This window comes from Saccopteryx leptura, chromosome 1, assembly GCF_036850995.1.
Source record: "Saccopteryx leptura isolate mSacLep1 chromosome 1, mSacLep1_pri_phased_curated, whole genome shotgun sequence".
In the NCBI taxonomy this organism is placed as follows: Eukaryota; Metazoa; Chordata; class Mammalia; order Chiroptera; family Emballonuridae; genus Saccopteryx; species Saccopteryx leptura.
In genome coordinates, this window is record NC_089503.1 from 238,162,714 (window position 1) to 238,184,946 (window position 22,233).

At 35.3% G+C, this 22,233-nt stretch overlaps 2 protein-coding genes across 2 annotated transcripts in view; one reads left to right on the forward strand and one right to left on the reverse strand.

The window, feature by feature from the left end:
• The window catches only part of CTSB (cathepsin B), a 698,317-nt gene that overhangs the window by 180,697 nt on the left and 495,387 nt on the right, over positions 1-22,233 (forward strand). The gene's annotated exons all lie outside the window — the stretch shown is intronic.
• The window catches only part of GLRA3 (glycine receptor alpha 3), a 165,706-nt gene that overhangs the window by 9,170 nt on the left and 134,303 nt on the right, over positions 1-22,233 (reverse strand). Inside the window, exon 8 of the mRNA XM_066360944.1 lies at positions 11,658-11,801. Coding sequence (XP_066217041.1) covers positions 11,658-11,801 — 144 coding nt within the window. The remainder of the gene's footprint in view (positions 1-11,657; positions 11,802-22,233) is intronic.

Sequence of the window (22,233 nt, forward strand, 5' to 3'; positions counted from 1 at the left end):
TGTTATAGGTGATGTCAAAAAGGCATTGCAAATATGCAACATAATCAAATGTCAAAATAATCTGGAGATGTTTTCTCTAAACATATGTACCCTGATTTATCAATGTCACTCCATTAAAATTAATTTAAAAAGTAGATATTTTAGCCTAAAAAAATTATTTATGTACTTAGCAAAGGGACATAAAAGAATTGTTTATCTGAATGAGGCAACAACCGGGGAGTATAAAATAAAGATTTTGGGAAATTAAAAAAAAAAAAGGCATTGCGATCTAAGTTCCATGATAAAATAGAAATGGTATTTTCAGAAAAACATAAGGGGAGTACCTTGGCCAAAGTACATTTTATTCATGAAAACGTAGCCTATCTGACAATGAACTAGTGGTGGAATCTCTGGTTAAGCTACAGAAGTGGTCTAAACATCATGATTCTCTTTCCACTGAGGCAAAACAGGCCACCTGGTTCACCAATGGAAACTCCCATATAGAAGGTCAGTACTCAAACCACACTTGTACTGGAATAAATAACTGTAGTTGAAGAGAGCAATGTCAGTCTACACAGTGGGCTGACTTGAGAACAGTTCATGTGGCAGTGTCGAAAGAACTGATTCTTGCTCTCAGAACAATATCTGGATGTTCAAAGACCCCCCAGGGTACAAGATAGAATTCCTTATAGAAATTCCAGGGAGGAAGTAAATTTGGTTATTTAAGGCCTACCAAATTGCTAGCTCAGAAGGAGACAAGGGTGCCAAGACATGCCCTGCACTGGCCATGGATGGAGCCATGTGGTGTCCGGGCTATCAACAATGGACATGTTCCTCTGTTGCCTGATGAGGCCATTGAATGATGATGAGAACTTGTCTTGAATAGTAACAACAGAACAAAATTGCTTGAAAATTGGCTTTGGGTTAAAACTCTGAATGACAAGCACTAACACATAGCTCACGGGTGGAATACTTAGGGTCTTTGCCCACAGCTCCCAAAAGATTTAATGGATTTTGGCAGAAATAGACAGCTAGTCCATCTTGGGCTCCGCTTACCCTGTAACAAAAGCCACAGCTGAAAATACTATTAGTGCCTTGGAACAAGGCATCTTACATCAGTTTGTGCCCCTGGAATAGACCTCATTGGACAAAGAAATACATTTAAACATGGCCAGTATATAAAATGACCCAAGAACAGAGCACAGGAAGGGCATGTCATACATATCCCGTCCACCCACAGAGCAGAGCTTTAAATAGAAATTGGAATGAGCAATTAAAACATGTATTACTAAAAAGAATGACAAGGATATGACAGTTGGCTAGCTCATTAAATGAGTGTGTATGAGGGAGTGGGTATAAGTGAGTTTAAATTGGAATGCCTTTAGAAAGGTGTCTGGTGTCTGTTGGTGGAAGTGAACGAGGTGGGGAACAATGCTGCCACATCACTCGGTCTTTCCCACAGCATAGGTTTTTCTTTGGTGTTACCTGATATAATGGTTCTGGGTCTACGATCGTCGTTTGCATTTTTTTAGCCATAGGGATTATTGCTTATGAGATACTACATCTATTTCTTTAAACTAGGAAGCCATTCATGCCCTGGGCAGGTGAGGGAACAAAACATCCTATGTGCTTGAGAGCTGCGAAGCTCCCAATAAAAATAAAGGTCCTTTATCTGCTGTCTCTCTTGCTTTTCAGCCTTCGAAAAAGTTAAGAAAATGACATATGGAGATGAAAGCTTATTTCTGTCTTGCAGGTATAATTGCCTCCTTAAACCTCTAATCCAGGGGTCAGGCACCTTTTTGGCTGAGAGGGCCATGAATGCCACATATTTTAAAATGTAATTTCATGAGAGCCATACAATGACTCATGTACATTATGCATTATCCAATAAAAATTTGGTGTTGTCCCGGAGGACAGCTGTGATTGGCTCCAGCCACCAGCAACCATGAACATGAGCGGTAGGAAATAAATGGATTGTAATACATGAGACTATTTTATTTTTTTAATGTTATTATTTTTTTTATTTAAGATTTGACTGCAAGCCAGATGCAGCCATCAAAAGAGCCACATCTGGCTCGTGAGCCATAGGTTCCCAACCCCTGCTCTAATCAGAGCTACAGTGCTGTACTGAACAAAGCTACTTCACATTTGGATATTGGTTTCAATAGAATATGACACACTTAAGCAATTGAAACTTAACCGTCTTTATATAGCATTGGTCCATCATAAAAACTGGCAACAATTTGCAAAATCATCATCATTCTACATGCATGCAGTAATGAGTCTTTTCAAGACCAATGTTTCTTGCACTGTGGTCTACATAACACTTGTCTTGGAAGCAATCACTGGGAGGGCTTGCTGAGACCCGTTTTCTGGATCTCCATTGCAGAGTCTTACTCATTAGCGTGTAGGCTGTCCAGGTATCAGCATTTCCAACAATGTCTGTAGGTGATTATAATGCACAGTCAAGTTGTAAAAACAAAAGTTCCCTAGAGAAACAATGCAGCTATCCTGGGCGGCTTGAATTTATAATGATGTACCATTTCTTTTTAATTTCTCCAACATTTTTTAATTTACATTTTAAGTGGTTGTTTACAAAAACATACCTTGTAATGATTTTGTGCTGGTATATTTTAATAATTCCTGTTTTTAAGTTAGGCTGTTTCTAGATAAGGCTACATGGAAGACTATACAACTTGTATTTTTATCCATTTTAAAATTTACTACAAGACATGAGCATATGTTAGAAAATAGACTTTGAATGATTGTGTTATAGAAATGTGATTTAAACCATTATTGTTTTCAAAAGCATCTGGAATATGATTTCACTTACAAATTCATCATCAATGGCTTTCCTATTAAACTGGGAGTTGAAGAAACAGAAACTGTTAATTTTAATAAAAAACACTTCCCTCATTAAAATGTCTTGTTCAAACATCTATTTCCTAACAACGGTAATAGAAAACAAAACGCTGAGGAACACATAAGTTCTAAAAAAATAGAAATAAATTTGGTATCTGTATTATGAAAATTGGGAGTACTATGGCAGAGAGTTTTCCAATATTTTATGTTGTCATAAATATATTAGATGGTCCAAATTTAAATCGGAGTCAAGATGTATATTCAAAATAAAAACGTTTTATTACAGTTAAGCCATTCCATGGTTTCATTATTTATTGCCAGAAGTCTGGATCGTTTTAATTAATTTAGCTCTCAGATTCTTGGTTTCTATTTCCAAAGAAAGATTAGAGCACAATCTAGCAGGTTTTTAGGATGAGAAAAAATATATAAAACACCTAACAAGGTACTTAAATTGTTCTTATTGTATTATTAATATTTTGTTTATTATAACTGCATAATATACAATATTAAAATAATTACAAATACCTACTTGAATCAGCTTACTCTTAGATATTTTAAATCCACAGAAACTAAACTAGCACTAAAGTGCTATGTAAAATAGGCCTCCCTATTGCTCACTCTGCTGTGACCTTGCACTTACGTTTTGCTTAAAAAAATTAGCCAACAGCATAAAACTGAAAACAGCATTTTGCCCCTCAGGCCTCACTTTATTATTGTTACAATAGATGGGATTTGCTAAATGACTGTTATGATCTTTGCAAATCTAATTTCTGCAATCAAGGAGTCTTTAGCATTGTCAATATGTTCTATGGAAAAGTACAAATATTTTAGGCATGCCCATTAGGTGAAGCATGTGGAGTCATCTTACAGCTTTAGAAGTAGGATCTCAGTTCTGTTAGACCAAGCTTCAATTTGTACCCCAACCAGTCAGAGGATGAGAGAAAGGACTATTAAATCTTAAAAGGTCATGTTACTCTTTTAAAAAAAATGACCGACCTATTAGGTTCATTTTGAGAGGCTCCACTTAACGTATTAATTTTAAGCATGGTTCATACTTTTCTAAATAGCTCATTTTAATAGTGGATGACTATATTAAAAATTATATTAAAATTCTTTGTGACTGATGTCTTTGCTTTGTAAACTCAGTGATAAAACTATCTTGCGTTTACCTGTATTTCAATGTGCAGTGATACTTTTTATTCCCAGTAACACTCAAATATTTCTTTGCGATAATTCAGTTTTCTGGAGATATTTTCAGCTTGAGTTTCTAATGAACTTAAGGCTCAAAAAAGCAAGGTATTTAGATAGACATCCAAAACTGTTGATACTATGCATTAGCCAATATTTAATATTCATAAAATTACAGCATTTTACAACTCAAAATAAAGGTATTAATAAAAATAAAATAAAATAAAATAAAAATGACCTCAAGAACATGGCTGATTGAAAAGGTAAAATTGAAGAGTTAATATACCCACAAGTAGTTCCTCTTAATATGCTTCAAACTAGAAGGGTAGGCAATGAAGAACATAAAAAGTCATTTATTTAGTGCACAAGTCTTTCTACAGGAGGATCTGTTTTCACTAAATTTGGAAATGAGAAAAATGTGTCAGTTATTCAGCATCAATATCATCTGGTGAAATATTCTAAATGCTTTTCATCTTATTTAGAGAATTCTGCCAAAGACTGATTCATGTAACATGCATATTATACCTAGAAATATTAGAGATAGATTGAAAATCCAGGTGTAGATATAGTCATTCACTTGAGTTGCTTCATTCATCTCTATCATGAAACATAATGCACTTATGAGGTAAGAATTTCCTATCCTCTTCTCAGTCCCAAAAATATAACCTCCAAAAAACTTATGTGGTTGTGGGGGTGATGAAGACAAAAATTGTCAGCGAGAGGTAACAAAACATTAAGTATCTAAAAGTGTCTGTAATGGTTATGTAAATTGCTGTGAGATATAGCAGCATTAAATATGTTATTTTTATCTTAATGTTTCTTCCTTAGTAGGTAACCTCAGGGTGTTTTTTTACACGATCAAGATGTTAACTAAATTATCCCTAAGGCTTTTCTCATTTAAATAACTTTCTGAAACTTTTAATTGTAAACTAAGAAAGTGATAGATGGAGAAAAATGTGAATTGTTATTAATTTCCAGGTACATGATTTCAAAGTATATGGATTTTGAAAAAAAAAAATTACTAACAACCTAATGGCTTATTTTTGTTGGGAAAAATCACCATTACTTAGAAATTTCTAAGGTATAATGAAATATGTGAATGCTTTTAAAATTGTTTTTCTAAAATATTAGTCTAAGATAAAAGAGTCCATTTAATACATCTATATACATTTCTATATTATTTAAAAATGAGTTAAAAGAATGCAATTATAGGTTAAAAATACCTTATAGTTGCAGGTCAATTGTCAATATAAAATTCTTTAAAATCTAGCTCCTAGGAAAACCTTCCATTTATTATAGATGACATATGAATTAGTTATGAATTAGCTAAGTTTATGCTTGGCATATTGAATTTAGAGTCAGAAACTGTTTGAAGATTATTGAACGGCAAAATGTAGGCTTAAAAATGAATGTTTGAGATGAAATATTGTGAAAATTCATTGCATATATTTTAGAGGATTGATGACAAATCAATGAAATAATTTTAAATTATTTATATATCTTTTTCTAGCATAATAAGCTAGATTATTTCAGTGCCAATTCATAATCATGGAGTGACATAATATATTTTAATATTATAGCATATATAAAAAACAGTGCTGTAAATCTGTTTTAGTTAACTTTGAGATGAAAGTTCTTACAATGCGTGTGAAAATTAAATAAAAATTATATTAATTTATTGAATATTATTTTTTCCTAAACAGGTATTTTAGAGGCATTATAGCTCTAAAAGATAGCTATGTTGAACCTAAACTCTAAATATTTGTTTGCAGAAAATAATTAAATTCTTACAATTTTTGTTTTACTTGAGAGGATGAAATTTCTAGCCCTTGTATATCAGAATCATTGAAATGGAATTTGTTTGAAGTTATTTGGGAACTACTTGTCTTCAGGTATGTATCAAAGATATTTGTAGGAAATATTTACCTATTGAAAGAGTATCTTATACTCCAGAATACAGCATAAACTGACTCGAATAATAACTTTATTATATAACTTAGTGTATATGGGTGCCACATTGTTTCCAACTGTGGAGCCTCAATCTCTTCAACCAAAATAGTGTACATGTACATTTATTTGTTTTAAGACTACAGAACTGACAAAATGTACAAGGGAAAAAAATCAATTATTTGTTATTCTTAGAAGTTACCTTGAATTATTTTGAAGTAAGACAGCATATAAATACATAAGCAAATAAAAGTGATGTTTTTGTACAGTCAAAACACACTCCATGATATCTTTATTTTAAAAAGACAACTCTCACGCCTAACAAAATATAAACTTGGCAATTATTTTCAAAATCTAGAACTAATAGTTTATGCTTATTTTATCTCTGTATATAAATAACAATTAATGTACAGTAAGTAGAAAGATGAAGATACCAGAACACTGTGTGAATGTTTTTTCTCAGTAAGCCATCTCATCATTACATTACACGGCAACGCAGATGAAGCTACATGAAATGCATTAAAGCAATCCATCTCATTCACATCGCTTCACAAATCACATATGTTTAGAAATATTTTGGTATGTCGTAGTAACCCTACAGGACTGATATACTGATATCATTCATGGGAAGTACAACTTCTAACCAAAACTCTTTCATGTCATGCATACACCCACACATACACAGCGCTGAGGACAAGCAGCTATGACCAGGTGCGGTGGGTAATGTGCACACAGCAGGCTATGACAGTGTGGGGTGGGGAAATTTGACACAAGAGCAAACTTTTATTCTTTCACAATAGACAAAAGGTTCACTTGAACCTTCATAGAAGACAAAGTAAGGCATAAAAGATTGTCTACATTGCCTAAACCAATGCTGAACCAAGTTAATACTTTTCTAGAAATAATATTTACATCACTAAAAGGTCCCCCGTTGTGAGAAACTTTCTATAATGATGCTATTGTATTTTGTATATTCTATCAAGTTAGAGTTCTAAAAACAAACTCAAGTAAATCAGTAGTACTCATTAAAAAAAAAGGAAATTGGGTCAACAATTCGACTCATTTTGATTTTGTTGATTTAAAGATTTAGACTGATAGATCTGTTTTCAAACATAGTTCTTGTTTTTTATCAATGATAAATTTAGTCAGCCCAGAGAGTTATTAGATTAAGAAAAACAGTCTTTAAATAGTCTTTAATATTAAAATGATTAACCCCAAATTTTTACAGATTATTATAAAATAAATGGGATGCATTTTTAATGAATGTATTTGCAAATCATTCTGCTTCCTTTTAAAAATAAAGTCAGAATTGACTATTAATGAGGTAAACCTGATTTTCATTAAAGTTCTTTTTGCACTGTTTTGTAAACAATACTTAATTAAATGTATATCTTTTATACGAAAGCTCCAATAAACATTAACTGTTTAGTTACTGGAAATTTAAATATACAGCTCACAAAAATTAGGGGACATTTTATAGCTTCATATTCATTTTAAAATATCTCCTAATTTTTGTGAGCAGTATATATACCTCTCCCCAAAAGGCTACTATATGTGATTATGCAAATTCAATGCAACTAAAAATATTTTTAAATTATAGTTGTTAATCAAGTAAAAGTAACTGGATCATGTAAAAAAAATTTTTTAAGGATGAAAAAACAAAAAAGAAGCGACTATTAGCTATGTTGGGAACAAATTTGAAATTTTGGTAGAAAAGAAAAATAGCTAAGTGATTATATATTATAATATAAAAAAGTGAATTAGGGCATATGTCCCTATGAGCTCTTTTTAATAAAACATTTTAAACAATGCCGCTATCAAAACCAAAATTATTTATTTTCTATAAAAAAATCTCAACATATTTTAACCTTTGGAATAGGTTCTAAGGATATATAAATTAAAAAAAGATTTTTATTTTTGCCTTATTTTTACGTTTCTATTTTCTGGAAGAGGAACTGCTTTTAGAACTCTTTGTAATTAACTTTCCCATTTATTTTGAAACTAATTTTGTCAAAGAACTCTTCTATGAAGACTATAATAACATCTATGTAATATTTTTGTTTAATACACATTAAAAATTCTTCTGAATGATTAAATTAGTTGGTTAACAAGATGAAAGAGAATAATGGAATATCCTTTTACTGAGCGAGGGAAGACAAATGGAGTTGTTAGAAAAAGAGGATGTTCTTAACTGAAAGGGGATGATGGTTGTTTGGCTTTAAATATGCAAGGGGCCGTGTTTCCCCACCAAACACTGCCTGGGTGCAGAATATGCTCTTCGCGTTTTTACTGATGACCACATTCCTCTAATTAGAGTTAAGAAAGTCAATTTACCGTGTCTGAGAAACGGTAAAACTTCTCCAATGCAAAAGCTTCTGTCTGTGGGAAGGTAAAGTGGACCAAGAGGGATTGAGAAACCAGAGAATCAAGGCAAACATGATTAAATATCATTGCACAATTGGTTTTAATTGCATATACCAGGTATATTAACAATCATGCAACAATGAATAGATTTTCACAGATGCAAGGTATCTACTTTTCAAAGTATGAAATGAACTAAAAAATAGATTAAAATATTCTTTTCCTACACTAAATCTTAATTAAATATTTTCTCTGTGTGTTTCAAATAATAATTAGAAAATAATAACATATTATTTTTGCATTTCTGCATTTTTCTAAAGTACGATACACTAGAAAAATTAATCTTGCTGTCTTTCATTGAGCTAAAGAAGGAGTGTCAAATATTAGTATCCCAATATTCAAATATTATAGGTGATAAAACTGAATAAAGTGATGCTTTAGTAACAATAAATTTTGAAAGGAAGAGCAGGAATTAAGCAAGTAAACTTGTACTCTATTATATCATCCACTGGATACTGTGACAGTTGGATGTGTGGTGAGAGTAGATAATGTCTGAGCTTTCAGCCTGGATTTGGACACCACATGTATAATACTCCTCATTTCTAGTGTTTGCAGCACATGGTTGATTCTAAATTGTAGAAAGGAGGAGGAAGGTAGGGGAGTGTAAAATAAATGTGAAAAAGAAAACCAAAATTAGGGGGGGAATAAGTATTGTCTTATTTAAGATTAATGAGATTTGAAGAGAAAAATTGTCTTCATCAGTTACTAAGGGGAAAGAAAGACAGGAGTTTTCAGTCTTGTGATATGGGATTATTTTGTCCTGTTACAGTGTTTCAGCCAATTTCAGGCCTCAAGAGAGAATGGGGGAACAAATAGGTAGGAAGGGAGGCAGAAGTTAGGGAGAGGAAAAAGAGAGAAATGGAGAGTAGGCAGAACAAGAAAAGTATAAGAAAACTCCAGCTGACAGGGGTGAGGTCAGGGGAAGAAGATTAAAAAACTTAATCTCCCATCAATATATGTTTTAATATACAAATTACATGCTTTTCATAGAAATTTGATCAAATACAAGATCTAGGCCCTGGCCGGTTAGCTCAGTGGTAGAGCGTCGGCCTGGTGTGCAGGAGTCCCGGGTTCGATTCCCGGCCAGGGCACACAGGAGAAGCGCCCATCTGCTTCTGCACCCCTCCCCCTCTCCTTCCTCTCTGTCTCTCTCTTCCCCTCCCGCAGCCAAGGCTCCACTGGAGCAAAGTTGGCCCGGGCACTGAGGATGGCTCTGTGGCCTCTGCCTCAGGTGCTAGGATGGCTCTGGTTGCAACAGAGCGACGCCCCAGATGGGCGGAGAATCGCCCCCTGGTGGGCATGCCGGGTGGATCCCAGTGGGGCGCATGCGGGAGTCTGTCTGACTGCCTCCCCCTTTCCAACTTCAGAAAAATACAAAAAAATTAAATTAAAAAGAATATTAAAAAAAAAAAAATCTAACATTGTTTTTGGTCCAGTGCGTTACCCAAAATATCTCAATGCTGATGTTCCTTCTCTGCCACACTAAATTGAGTATTTATTGGAGCAGGTGATGACTTAGACCATCAATTAGACATGACTGAATAAATTATGGCTTTAGAAGATGACTAATACTGAGTAGTGTCAGCACTGAGACATACTGCTTTAAAAAAGGTTTGTTGTTTTTTTTTTTTTTTTTGTATTTTTCTGAAGCTGGAAACGGGGAGAGACAGTCAGACAGACTCCCGCATGCACCCGGCCGGGATCCACCCAGCACGCCCACCAGGGGCGATGCTCTGCCCCTCAGGGGCGTCACTCTGCATGACCAGAGCCACTCCAGCGCCTGGGGCAGAGGCCAAGGAGCCATCCTCAGCGCCCAGGCCATCTTTGCTCCAATGGAGCCTTGGCTGCGGGAGGGGAAGAGAGAGACAGAGAGGAAGGAGGGGATGGGGGTGGAGAAGCAAATGGGCGCTTCTCCTATGTGCCCTGGCCGGGAATCGAACCCGGGTCCCCCTTACGCCAGGCCGACGCTCTACCGCTGAGCCGACCAGCCAGGGCCAAAAAAAGGTTTTATGAATCTATAAATCATAGCTAGTAATTCAGAAAACAGAAAGAATCCTTAAAAAAATTAAGTCCTTAAAAATGCACACTATTCGATTCCCGGCCAGGGCACACTGGAGAAGCGCCCATTTGCTTCTCCACCCCTCCGCCGCGCTTTCCTCTCTGTCTCTCTCTTCCCCTCCCGCAGCTAAGGCTCCATTGGAGCAAAGATGGCCCGGGCGCTAGAGTGGCTCTGGTCGCAACATGAGGACGCCCGGAGGGGCAGAGCATCGCCCCCTGGTGGGCAGAGCGTCGCCCCCTGGTGGGCGTGCCGGGTGGATCCCGGTCGGGCGCATGCGGGAGTCTGTCTGACTGTCTCTCCCTGTTTCCAGCTTCAGAAAAATTAAAAAAAAAAAAAAAAAAATGCACACTATATGAACTTTGCTATTTGTCCATTACTTAAGAATCCATTTGCTTACAAATATCAGCTGGCACATTAACATTAAAAGAAGTAAAATCATAGGTGTACTGGTTAATAGAAACTCTTCCTTACAGAAAAGAAAAGAGGTTGATTAAATCTATCTGCATGTAAAAAGGGATGACATTACAAGTCTTAATAGAAAGGAACAACCCCATTCTCCCCATTCTGTACATTCAAGTTCAATTAGGAGATTATTCTACAATTTCCTCTGATCTCTTAACAATGTTCTAAATAACATTTCTTCTAGGTTTCATTTATCAGGTGTTAGCAATACAAAAATAACACCCTATAGTGTTTCCCATGGGAATTTAGAAGAAATGTCTTGAAAACATCCAAGTATGCATAAAAAAGAGACCACATAGTTTTATATAAATATCAAAGTGTTAATAAAAAGGTAATATTTGATGGAAACAAAGGAATTAGTTCAAAAAAAGAAATAACTTTAATAGCTATATTTGATGACTTAAGTCAAGTAAAAGCATCAAAAGCACTCTAACACTGCAAATAAGAAATAATAAAATTTTGTTAATGTAAGCAAAAAAAGATCTCATTCCAGAAATACAATAGAAAGAAGTTGATAAAGCTCCATGTCACCAGACATATTGTGTCAAGTATAGCTAGATGTCACCATTTTCTTCCTAAAGCTATTTTTGACCATTTAACTTTCAGTTGGACAAAATCAAAGGAACATTATACCATTTAGCTCCCAGTCTGCACTCTCTGCACAGCCCATTAAATATAACAAATTCATTTTTTAGTGAAAGTCAGTATCCAAGTGAACCCAATACATTTAATCACTTACCTTATTCTTTCTCTTTCGTCGAAATCTCAGAAGTTCTTTGTGTTGTCTTGACACAAAATTTACAGCTGCGTATTCCAGAAGTGCTGAAAACACAAAAAGTAGGCATACTGCCATCCAAATGTCAATAGCTTTGACGTATGATACCTAGCCAAGAGAGAAAGAGAGAGGGAGCAATTGGTTGTATCGTTGTTTCCACTGAGGATGAAACCAAATGTCTGATTCTAAATTATACAATTTATATACCAGCTCAGGGACAAAAAATAAAATGATATCAACTTTTTTTTCTTAAGAAATTTGTTAGTAATTACTTTTGCAAGTTTATCTACTAGTCATATATTAAGACAAATATTTTTGCTAATTTCTTTTTTAATTGAATGCTAGATCATACATATGATGAAAGAAAAATTAAGATAAAATATAACTTCACCTTTAAGGGTAGTATAGTGTAATGCTTGAAAGTATAATATAACATTAAAACATACTTTCATGATAATATAATGCTTGAAAAAGTCTTAAGTAACATTGAAAAACAGATAATGCTATTTACTACCATTTAATTTTTTTTTTTTTTTGTATTTTTCTGAATCTGGAAACGGGAAGAGACAGTCAGACAGACTCCCGCATGCACCCCACCGGAATCCACCCGGCATGCCCATCAGGGGGGCTCTATTGTGACCAGAGCCACTCTAGTGCCTGGGGCAGAGGCCAAGGAGCCATCCCCAGCGCCTGGACCATCTTTGCTCCAGTGGAGCCTTGGCTGCGGGAGGGGAAGAGAGAGACAGAGAGGAAGGAGAGGGGGAGGGGTGGAGAAGCAGATGGGCGCTTCTCCTATGTGCCCTGGCCGGGAATCGAACCCAGGACCCCCGCACGCCAGGCCGACGCTCTACCACTGAGCCAACCAGCCAGGGCCATTTACTACCATTTTAGCTCCGTATTTCTTTCATTAAAAAGTATTTTATTTTGAAATAATTTTAACCTTACAGATGTTGCAAGAACAGTAAAAAGAACTCCCATGTCTGCAGTTAACATTTATCTATTCATATATCTCTGTCTTTATTATTATATCTATATCTGTGCTTTTCTTTCTGAACTATTTGAGTCTAAAATGTAGACATGATGCCCCATTACCCCTAAATACTTACCTGTATTTTCTAGAAGAAAAGAATACTCTCCTACATGACAATAATATATCCAACAAAATCAGAAAAATAACATTGATAAAACACTACCATTTAATCCTAAAACCTCAGTCCCATTTCACCAATTGTTTCAATAATGCACCTGTTAACACACAAAACAATTTTCTTTTAGTCCAGAATTTTAAACTAGAATCATGTGTTGCATTTTATCATCACATCTTTTTAGTCCTCAATATGAAACATTTGCCCTGCCCTTTCTTGCCTTTTTTTTTTTTTTTTTTTTTACAAGGACAGCGAGAGAGTCAGAGAGAGGAATAGATAGGGACAGACAGACAGGTACGGAGAGAGAGATGAGAAGCATCAATCATCAGTTTTTCATTGCAACAACTTGGTTGTTCATTGACTGCCCTCTCACTCATATGTGCCTTGACCGTGGGCCTTCAGCAGACCGAGTAACCCCTTGCTCGAGCCAGCAACCTTGGATCCAAGCTAGTAAGCTTTATTATTTTTATTTTTTTGCTCAAGCCAGATGAGCCCGTGATCAAACTGGCAACCTCGGGGTCTCGAACCTGGGTCCTCTGCATCCCAGTCCAACGCTTTATCCACTGCACCACTGCCTGGTCAGGCATCTTTTCTTGCCTTTTAAGACTTTGATATTTTGGATGAGTGTAGACCAGCTATTTTTTAAATGTCTTTTACTTTTGGTTTATCTGATATTTCCTCATTTTATACTCAGGTAATAGGATTTTAATAGGAATAGTGATATACTGTTCTTAATAACGTATCAGTCAAAAGGCACTCAATGTTGATCAGTTGGTTAAGGTATTTGCCACTAAATTTCTCTACCATAAAGTTACTAATTCTCCCTTGTGTGGAGATAATTTGAAACTGCATAAATATCCTTGTATTCTTTAAATATTCACCGTCTAGACATCAGTGATACTTTCCTGAATCCATTATTACAATGATGATTTACAAATAATGATTTTCTAATTCTATTATTTCATCTACATTTATTAGTTAGCATTATGTGGGAAGGGAAGTCTCTCTCTCTCTCATTTGTTTATTCACTCATTTATTTATATTATTATGGACTAAGAATAACAATTTTGTTCAATGAGTTACTATGCATTAACATCATTATTTATATTGCTGTTCACCTTACCTAGATTGGGTCAGTAGGAAGCCCTAAAAGTTAGCCATGTCTTCTCTTTGGCAAGTCTTCATCATGATTTGAGTACATCCTAACTTTCTGGCACAAGGTATTCCAAATTATATTTTTCCTGTTCCAGTTCTAAAGTTAGCCCTTGCTCTTAGAATCCTTTCTTTAGTGAAGAACAGCTTTTAGAAACCAGGATCTGGGCATTGGGTGTGCTCACTGCTCCCTGGGAGTCACGTTTTCTAGGCCTTCTTAGTACCTAGAGCTTGAAATTATATTTACAGGGGCGGGAAAAAAGTAGGCTTACAGTTGTGATACAAATAAATAATACAATAATTAATAAATAATAATACAAGAATAAACTATTTTGTGTACACAACTGTAAACTTATTTTTCTAACCCCTGTATATATATAAAAGTATTTCACAATTTATAACATATATACTATATATTTTATAATTATATGCAATTATATATTTACATGATTATATAACATATATAAAAATATCTAGCATATATTTATATTTAAAACATGAGTTGACACTGGTGTTTTAAGGTCCAATTCAATACCACAGAGCTCATTCTAGTATTTATTTTTTCTGTATATGTAATACTTTCTGACAATGGAAAAAATGGCTCCCATTTTTCTTTAACATATATTTGATTATACAACACAAATGTAACTAATATTTTAATTTTGCTGGCCGCCCCCAGCCTGAGTTTCATTGGTCCCAGCTGCTTCATTGGTTCTGGCCCCACACCTAAAAGCCCTGCTGGCTCCCATCACCTTGACTCCTAGCCTCTGGTCCTGCCATCCCATTAGCCTCCTTGACTCTGATGATGTCTTAGCTATGGGTCTTGTTGTATTCTGTCACCTTAAAGGTAAGGAAGAGAACAGAATAAAAGGGGAAAAACAGAAAAAACAGAGAACTTTTAAATTATTATTATTATTATTATTATTAGGAGAAGAAACTCTAAGAAATGAAAGAAAAGGAAGAGTAAAAGGAAGAAATAGACTCCTATTTCCTAGAAACAGGCTCCTTTGGAGAGAACAATTCAGTAACTTTTAAAAAATTGCTTTAATCTTGCTCTCAGGTTAAATGGACAGTGATTTGCTCTATCATTGGCAATTGCTCAAAGATAGTATGTTCTCAAAGATAGTATTTTTTATTGTACATGTGCAGGTATTACACAGCAGAAGCATTATACCGTGCAAGCAAGTACCAGTAAAATCATTACCTTTTGTGAAATAAGCACGAGACTACTCATTTTATTTTTTACTTTAGGCATGCCAATTAGATGTGTGTGGGGGTGGGGGGATCTCATTTTCCAAAAGTTAGAAATAATAGTGAAAAGTATTTATGAGAACTGTATTTTGAGCTTTTCCTAGGAAATGGATAGGTACTTAGAAGTTTGCTTTCTCACTGATAGAAATAAATTTCCCTTTCCCAAAAAGATATAGCCCTGGAGAGCAGAACGTCAGGCTAGATGTAAACAAGGATGCTCTACTTCCTCCTCTAGACCACTGTGTAGCTACCTTAAGGAACAAAATCACCCTTTGGAGATTTGACTATTTCAATGTTATTTGTATCTTCTGTATTTTTTTTTTCTTTTCTTCTCATCTTGAATATTTGGTAAAGTTGTTTTTGTCAAATGCCAGCTTGTGGAAATCTTGATCAAATTTAGCTTGTGGTTTAAAAGGGAAAGAGGTTCAATATTTGGGAGAAACACAGTGAAGAAAGAAACAAATCCAATAAGGGAACACCTCCCTGCAACTTTTCCCAGTTGGCTCTTTAGGTCTCAGGCTAGACATTGCCCAAGTCTGTTCAAAATCTATTCAGGCGCCTATGCTTACCTGAATATGTTGCATTGCAATTGCTTATTTCTTGTTCGTGTATGTTTAAACTGTGAATTCTTTGAGAGCAGACAGCATCTCTGTTTTGCTCACCATGACAAGCATGTTTGGCATGTGTACACATATTTGCTGAGTGAATGGATAGATAAATGTAAGTGTGAAATGTTAAAATCCTGGGGAAGAATGAATCGTAGGTAATGATTCATATGAAGTAAGTCACTTTCAGGAGTAATGCGTTGCTAACACCTTGGATTGGATTATTTATTTTTTAAGGAAGTCATTTCTTGACACCTCCAATGGTGTCAATTTACATATAAAATATATCAACAAAGGAGTCCTTTGTGTCACCTCCTGGATCTTAACCATGACTTCGGCTAATCAGAATGGCCTCTACTGAGCAGAGAGAAGTATGCCTTCATTTTATTTGAGTGCTATGCTAAGTGTCCATCTGTTTGTAAAGTTCTGTTCTTAGTGTTGTCGTTACAAAGATGAGTAAAACAGACAACATTTACTATTAATAATTGACCTTCAACTACTGTACTAACATTCCTTCACAGACCTATCTCCTTATAAAGTATAAATATAAATTTCATAAGTTCTGTAGTTATGTCGGAAATTTCTGGTTGCCTTCAGACACATACTTCCCCGGAAGATGTAATTGTGCTTTCAAAGGCATTGTCTCAAGCTACACTATTTCTGGAAAATGGGTCATAAAGTATGTGGGCAATTTTTACCAACCTAAATGTATAATGACATGAACCAAATAGATTAAATTAAAATTTTAATTTCCAATATAATCCAGCGGATGCTTTCAATGACAGCAGACATATGAACATCCTTTGTATCTGCCAGCGTCTGCTCATTGTGAACAGCTCCCAATTGTTGAGGCTTAACAGCCTACTTTCTTCATTCTCTCCTCTTACTCCATTTGGTTATTTCAACTCTTTTTCTCCTCCTCCACTCTTACTGCCTCTGCAAGCACAGCAAACTCTGAACCTCAGTAGTTTGAAATTCTAGGCTTAGGAACTTTAAATAAAGACAGCAGTTCTTACTTCAACACATTTGTAACATACTCATGACCTATAACACACTCCCCATGTGATTCAGAATTATCACCTTGGTTCCAGCCTCCGCTACTCGCTCTCTGTCCCTTGGGGCAGTTTCATTCTAATTCAGCTCATCCTTCTGGCTCACCTCTCCAACAGTCCCATCGTCCACTGTGCTGTTGGAACCCTAATTCTATTTTAAGCAGCAATCTCTCCTCAGTATTAGACATTAAATACCTTTCTAAAATCAGTTTTATAGTGTATAAATCCCTTCTTGATTCACTCCCAACTTACTTTCGTTGCTACAGGCATTCATTTACTTGTTTTCTCATTTAATATTTATTGAACATCATTAATGTACCCAAGTTCTGTTCTTAGTGTTGTAATTACAAAGATGAGTAAAACAGACAAGATTTACCATTAATTATTGACCTTGAACTAGTACTGACATTCCTTCACATACATAGTTGAATACAACTAATCTGTCTCTGGAGCCCCTAAACATAAACTACTATTCTACATCACCTAGTTATTAGGCTGCTTCTATTTCAGCTACCACTATAAATTTACAACTGTGAACACACTAAGGAAAAATAAATCTCTGTATCTTGACATCCCAGGCTCTTTAACTTTTACCTAATAGTTAAAAGTGAGGTCAGTGCACAATATACATATTATAAAGTCCTCTCTACTTTTTGGTTTTGTTCCTAAAATGGATAATCAGCTTCCTAGCAGACAATGTAGCAAAGGGAGAATAAGAATTGTACTTATCACATAAAAACAAACTAGGTGCTCTGTGGAAGCAACATTAGGCCAGGGAAATATTTTATCCTTTGAAGTACAATGAAAGTCTCCTTAACGCCATTCTTACATTAATTGTAATGAAGTGTTTTTGCGAGCTAGGAGACCATTGCCTATTTGTCAAGTGATAATACAAAAAGAGATCGGCCTGGGTAAATTATTTGAGTGTGCAGAGCTAGATTATTGCAAGCTCTTATCTTTTTCAGTCTAAAAAAATGTTTCATAATGCAAAGAAAGGAATATAAGCATCACATCCTGTAGACTTCTTATATCATGTTATTTTTTCCAAAAAACATGCGTTCATTCTACTTTGCAGTTATTTATCATTAGAAAATAGAGAAAGCCTGCTTCTTGTGTTCCAAATAATATGTATGTAATTGGATTTTATCATTACCATTCATCCTGACTATAAAGATTGGAATCAAATCCCACCTTGACCCTGGGAAGCAGTCATGCTCAGGGAGCTTGCCTGAGCATGAATTTCTTCACCTCTACCCTTCCAGTGACACAAGGAAGTAGGCATAGGAAGATTCAGGCTAGAATATGATACAATAACAAATTCCACAAATCTCACTGGCTTGAAATAAGAAAAGACATTCCATGACCATTTTAAGTCTAACAGTAACTCTGGACTTTTGATGTTGTTGTCATCCTCACTGTGACCTCAGTTGGAAAACTGGAATGACCCTCATAGCAGAGGACAACGAGGGCACTGATGGGCTTCCCGTTTGGGAATAATACTCCAGGCTAGAAGTGGCACAGGTCACTGTTCAAAGCTCATTAGTCAGAACTACTCAGTGTCAGCCCCAACAACGTCAGAACAAAGAAGAACCCTACCCTGAACCCGGAAGGCAGACAGAGCCAGCCTCAGTGGCTGAGGGAGTGGATGGAGCAGGTACCAGGGTGTGTACTCCTGAAGCAAAAACAAGGATCTTACAAACACAGAATGGAGGACGAGTGTGGATTATAATCTGATCACTGCTTATGAGATCTTGACTAGAAAACTAAAATAGCTTTGTCAAGAGAACAAAACTCACTGTTTCATAGAAAGAAGCTGTTAATTATTAGAGTGCGACCTAGAAAAAGAAACCTCCCCAATCTTCAGCCAAAAATTTTCTCACCACGTAGTGTCAGTAAAATCAATTGGAAAGAAGTACAAAAAATAGAGTCCAGGTAGTAGACCTCTGAAGTCGTTTGACTCTGTGCTCTCTGATTCAGAGGAATACATAGATTGCATACATCTCAGCCAATCTTCCAACACTAAATTAACTTTTGCACTAGTCTTTGATAAGATTAGTGAGTAGCAACAGTTTTAGATTATACTCCCTTGCAAGTACATTGGGTAAGCTGTACCAGAAGCATGGTACCATGTGCTGTTGTTGAGAGGCCTGCCAAGATTCATGCCTCTACCCTACTCCACACAAAGGCAGTCATTTTGCTTGCTGGGGCCAACAATGTTCTAGACTACAGCTCATAGATGACAAAGCATTGATGAGTAAATAGTTATTATACAGAATGAGGCAAAAGGAGGTTTACAGTTGTTCATATGGAAAATAATACAATAATTAATAATTAAAAATATGCCTGACCAGGTGATGACGCGTTGGATAGAGTGTCAGCTTGGAACTCTGAAGACCCAGGTTCAAAATCCTGAGGGTCTCCAGCTTGAGCTCAGGTTTATCTGGCTTGTGCACAATTCACCAGCTTGAGCTCATGGTCGCTGGCTTGAGCATGGGATCATAGACTTGACCCCATGGTTGCTGACCTGAGCCCAAAGGTCACTGGCTTGAGCCTAAGGTCACTGGCTTGAGGAAGGGGTCACTGAATCTCTGGAGCCCCCAAGTCAAGGCACATATGAGAAAGCAATCAATGAACAACTAAGGTGTCTCAATGAAGAATTGATGCTTCTCATCTCTCCTCCTTTCTGCCTGTATGTCTTTCTCTGTCCCCCTCTCTCTTTCACTAAATATATATATATACATATATATATATATCTAATACAAGAATAAATTGTTGTGTACTCACAACTGTAAACCTACTTTTGCTCACTCTTGTATTATAACCCAGACTATAAAATAATAGTAACTTATACTTACTAAATTATAAATTATAACCCAGACCACTATTAATCAATTCAGAAATAGCAATCTAAAATGCATTTCAAACAGCACAACTTAAATTTAAAAAAGAAATTGATTAAAACAGAACCTGGCCAATAATATTGTAATAACTATGTATGGTGTCAGGTGGTTGCTAGACATTTTGGGGGGATAACTTTGTAAATCATATAAATATCTAAACATTATGCTGTATACCTAAAATTAATATAATCATGCATGTAATCTGTAATTGAAAATAAAAAACCAAAACCTGGAGTTTGAATCACAAAATCTAATGTAAACCTACCTCTAGGCACTCTATAATGTAAAATTTCCCAAAATCACTTGAGAATGATTATTTTGTCAATTCTTTTCTCAATCCAAATGTGTCTTTTATTTGAAAAAGAGGTATAAAAAATCATAGCATATTTCTTTCGATTAGCTGAAATAGCCCTTTGAATAGGGTAATTTATTCTCCCTTACTGGCAATCAATCCTGGTGGGTTCTCCCACTTCCTCAGAAAATTGTCAAATAAACTGTGATGAGGAATGCTGGCTGTGGAACGGTCAAGTGACCCAAGTAGACAGCTACCTGCTTTTTCTCTGAGACAGGCTGGAAACTTCCCTGCTGTGTCATTGCTTTTGTCTTAGGGATTTTATTATATTTAGATCACATTGACTATTCATTAATTTTTGGCTTGGTAAAATCCAAATGATAGTACACTTACTCCTACCTTTCTCCTTAGTATAAAACCTGTAGAAGAATTTGCATTTTGTAACGTTTGTAGGACAAAATAATACTAGTCTCAAAATTTGGTTGATCTTCATTTAAGACCTAAAGCCAGAGAGAGAAAGAAATAAGAACCAAGGCAAAGAATAAATAAAAGTTTAAAAACAGGTGAGGAGGTGGAATAAGGCTGATATTGAAGAAGCTAAAGGAACTGCCATGAGGACTGTTTCCTAAGAGTACTAGGCAGCAAACCACGGAGCAGAGATGTTGACATTCATCATCCTGGAGGGTGAAGATGTCACGTTCATACTGATTATGATCCTCATAACCCTTAGTAAAGGGAGGATGCTGAGAACACAGTATTTACTTCCCACATAAGGTTTTTATTTTAAGAGATAAAATGTAACAGGGAATCGTAATAGCAGAGCTGCATTATTTCCAAAGTGATAAACTCGACTAATCGCTCCAGCCACCAGATAAGAAAAGTGCAACCAAAAAGGCGAAGGGATTTTGAAGGGTCACCTGGCTATCTCTGACTTCGGCTGCAGCTGTGGAAGTTTTAGCATCATCTTTTTTATAGGACATGACTCAGATTTAACACTTAGATGAAACTGTAAAATCTAGCTGTCGCTGGAAATCTTTCTTAGGTACATGCTGTTAGTTACTGGTGTTTCTTAAGATATTAATTTTTTTTACCTGATCAGTTAAGGTTGAATTATATTTGTGACTTCTCTTCCTATTCATTTTTTTTGGATTGGATATTATCTGTGTCTATTGCATCATCTTTATTGTAATAATATACCTTCCTATTCCCTTTTTCTCTGAAGTCTAAGACCTTTATCTTTAACTTCAAACAGGAATCAAAGAGACATAAAGCCTATTAGGTACTTTTCCACACTGATTTTTGGACCAAATTCTTTATTCCATTGATGAAAGGGGAGTTTTATATCCAGTATTATTCATCAGGATTATTTGTGGTACTGTTCTAGAATGTGTGTGAATGCATTAAAGGGGGTTTAAGACAGTATTTAGGTAAAAATATCTCAAAGTTGCATATGTATCTTCTGTTTTTAAATTTAGTTTGATGCTAAAGCCATTGCATTGTCTTCTTTCAAAAATATTTTAAACTTTGTGATTGATTATATCCTTTTTCTTAAATATGCCTTCAAATTTAAGAACTTATGCACTGGTTCTGTCTGTGTTGACTACAGGAGACATGATTGATAACTGCTCATTTTCAGCTTAATGAGATCTAGTAAGCCCAGTAAATGTAGGCTTTAAGATCAAATGTAGAACCAGAGATATCTATCTGTTTCTATTCTTCTTATTATTGGGCCCACCTGTGTTTAGGAATTATCTTTCAAAAGCACTAATACTATTCAATAATATTCATATGCATTATATCTTGTGATTTTAACAAAAAGAGTATGGATAAACAATTCTTTCATTTTCTGTGTCTTTTCCTTTCTTTTTTCTAAGTGAATGTAATATGCAATCACATTATTAATATGTTCAATGAAAAATTTTTTAAAATGGGTTGCCTGCATCAAAGATTATATTTTGAGGTTAAATTTACTTATTAAATACTTTGTCACATTAATAAATTTAAAGTGAATCCACAAGCATCACATTTGTACTAAAGTTGATTGAAGTCATCTTAGTTCATTCTATTTTGAATAGATATTAGAAACTTGTATCTAAATGGTGAGAACCAAAACATTACTGACAGTAATAGTCATTAATTGCTA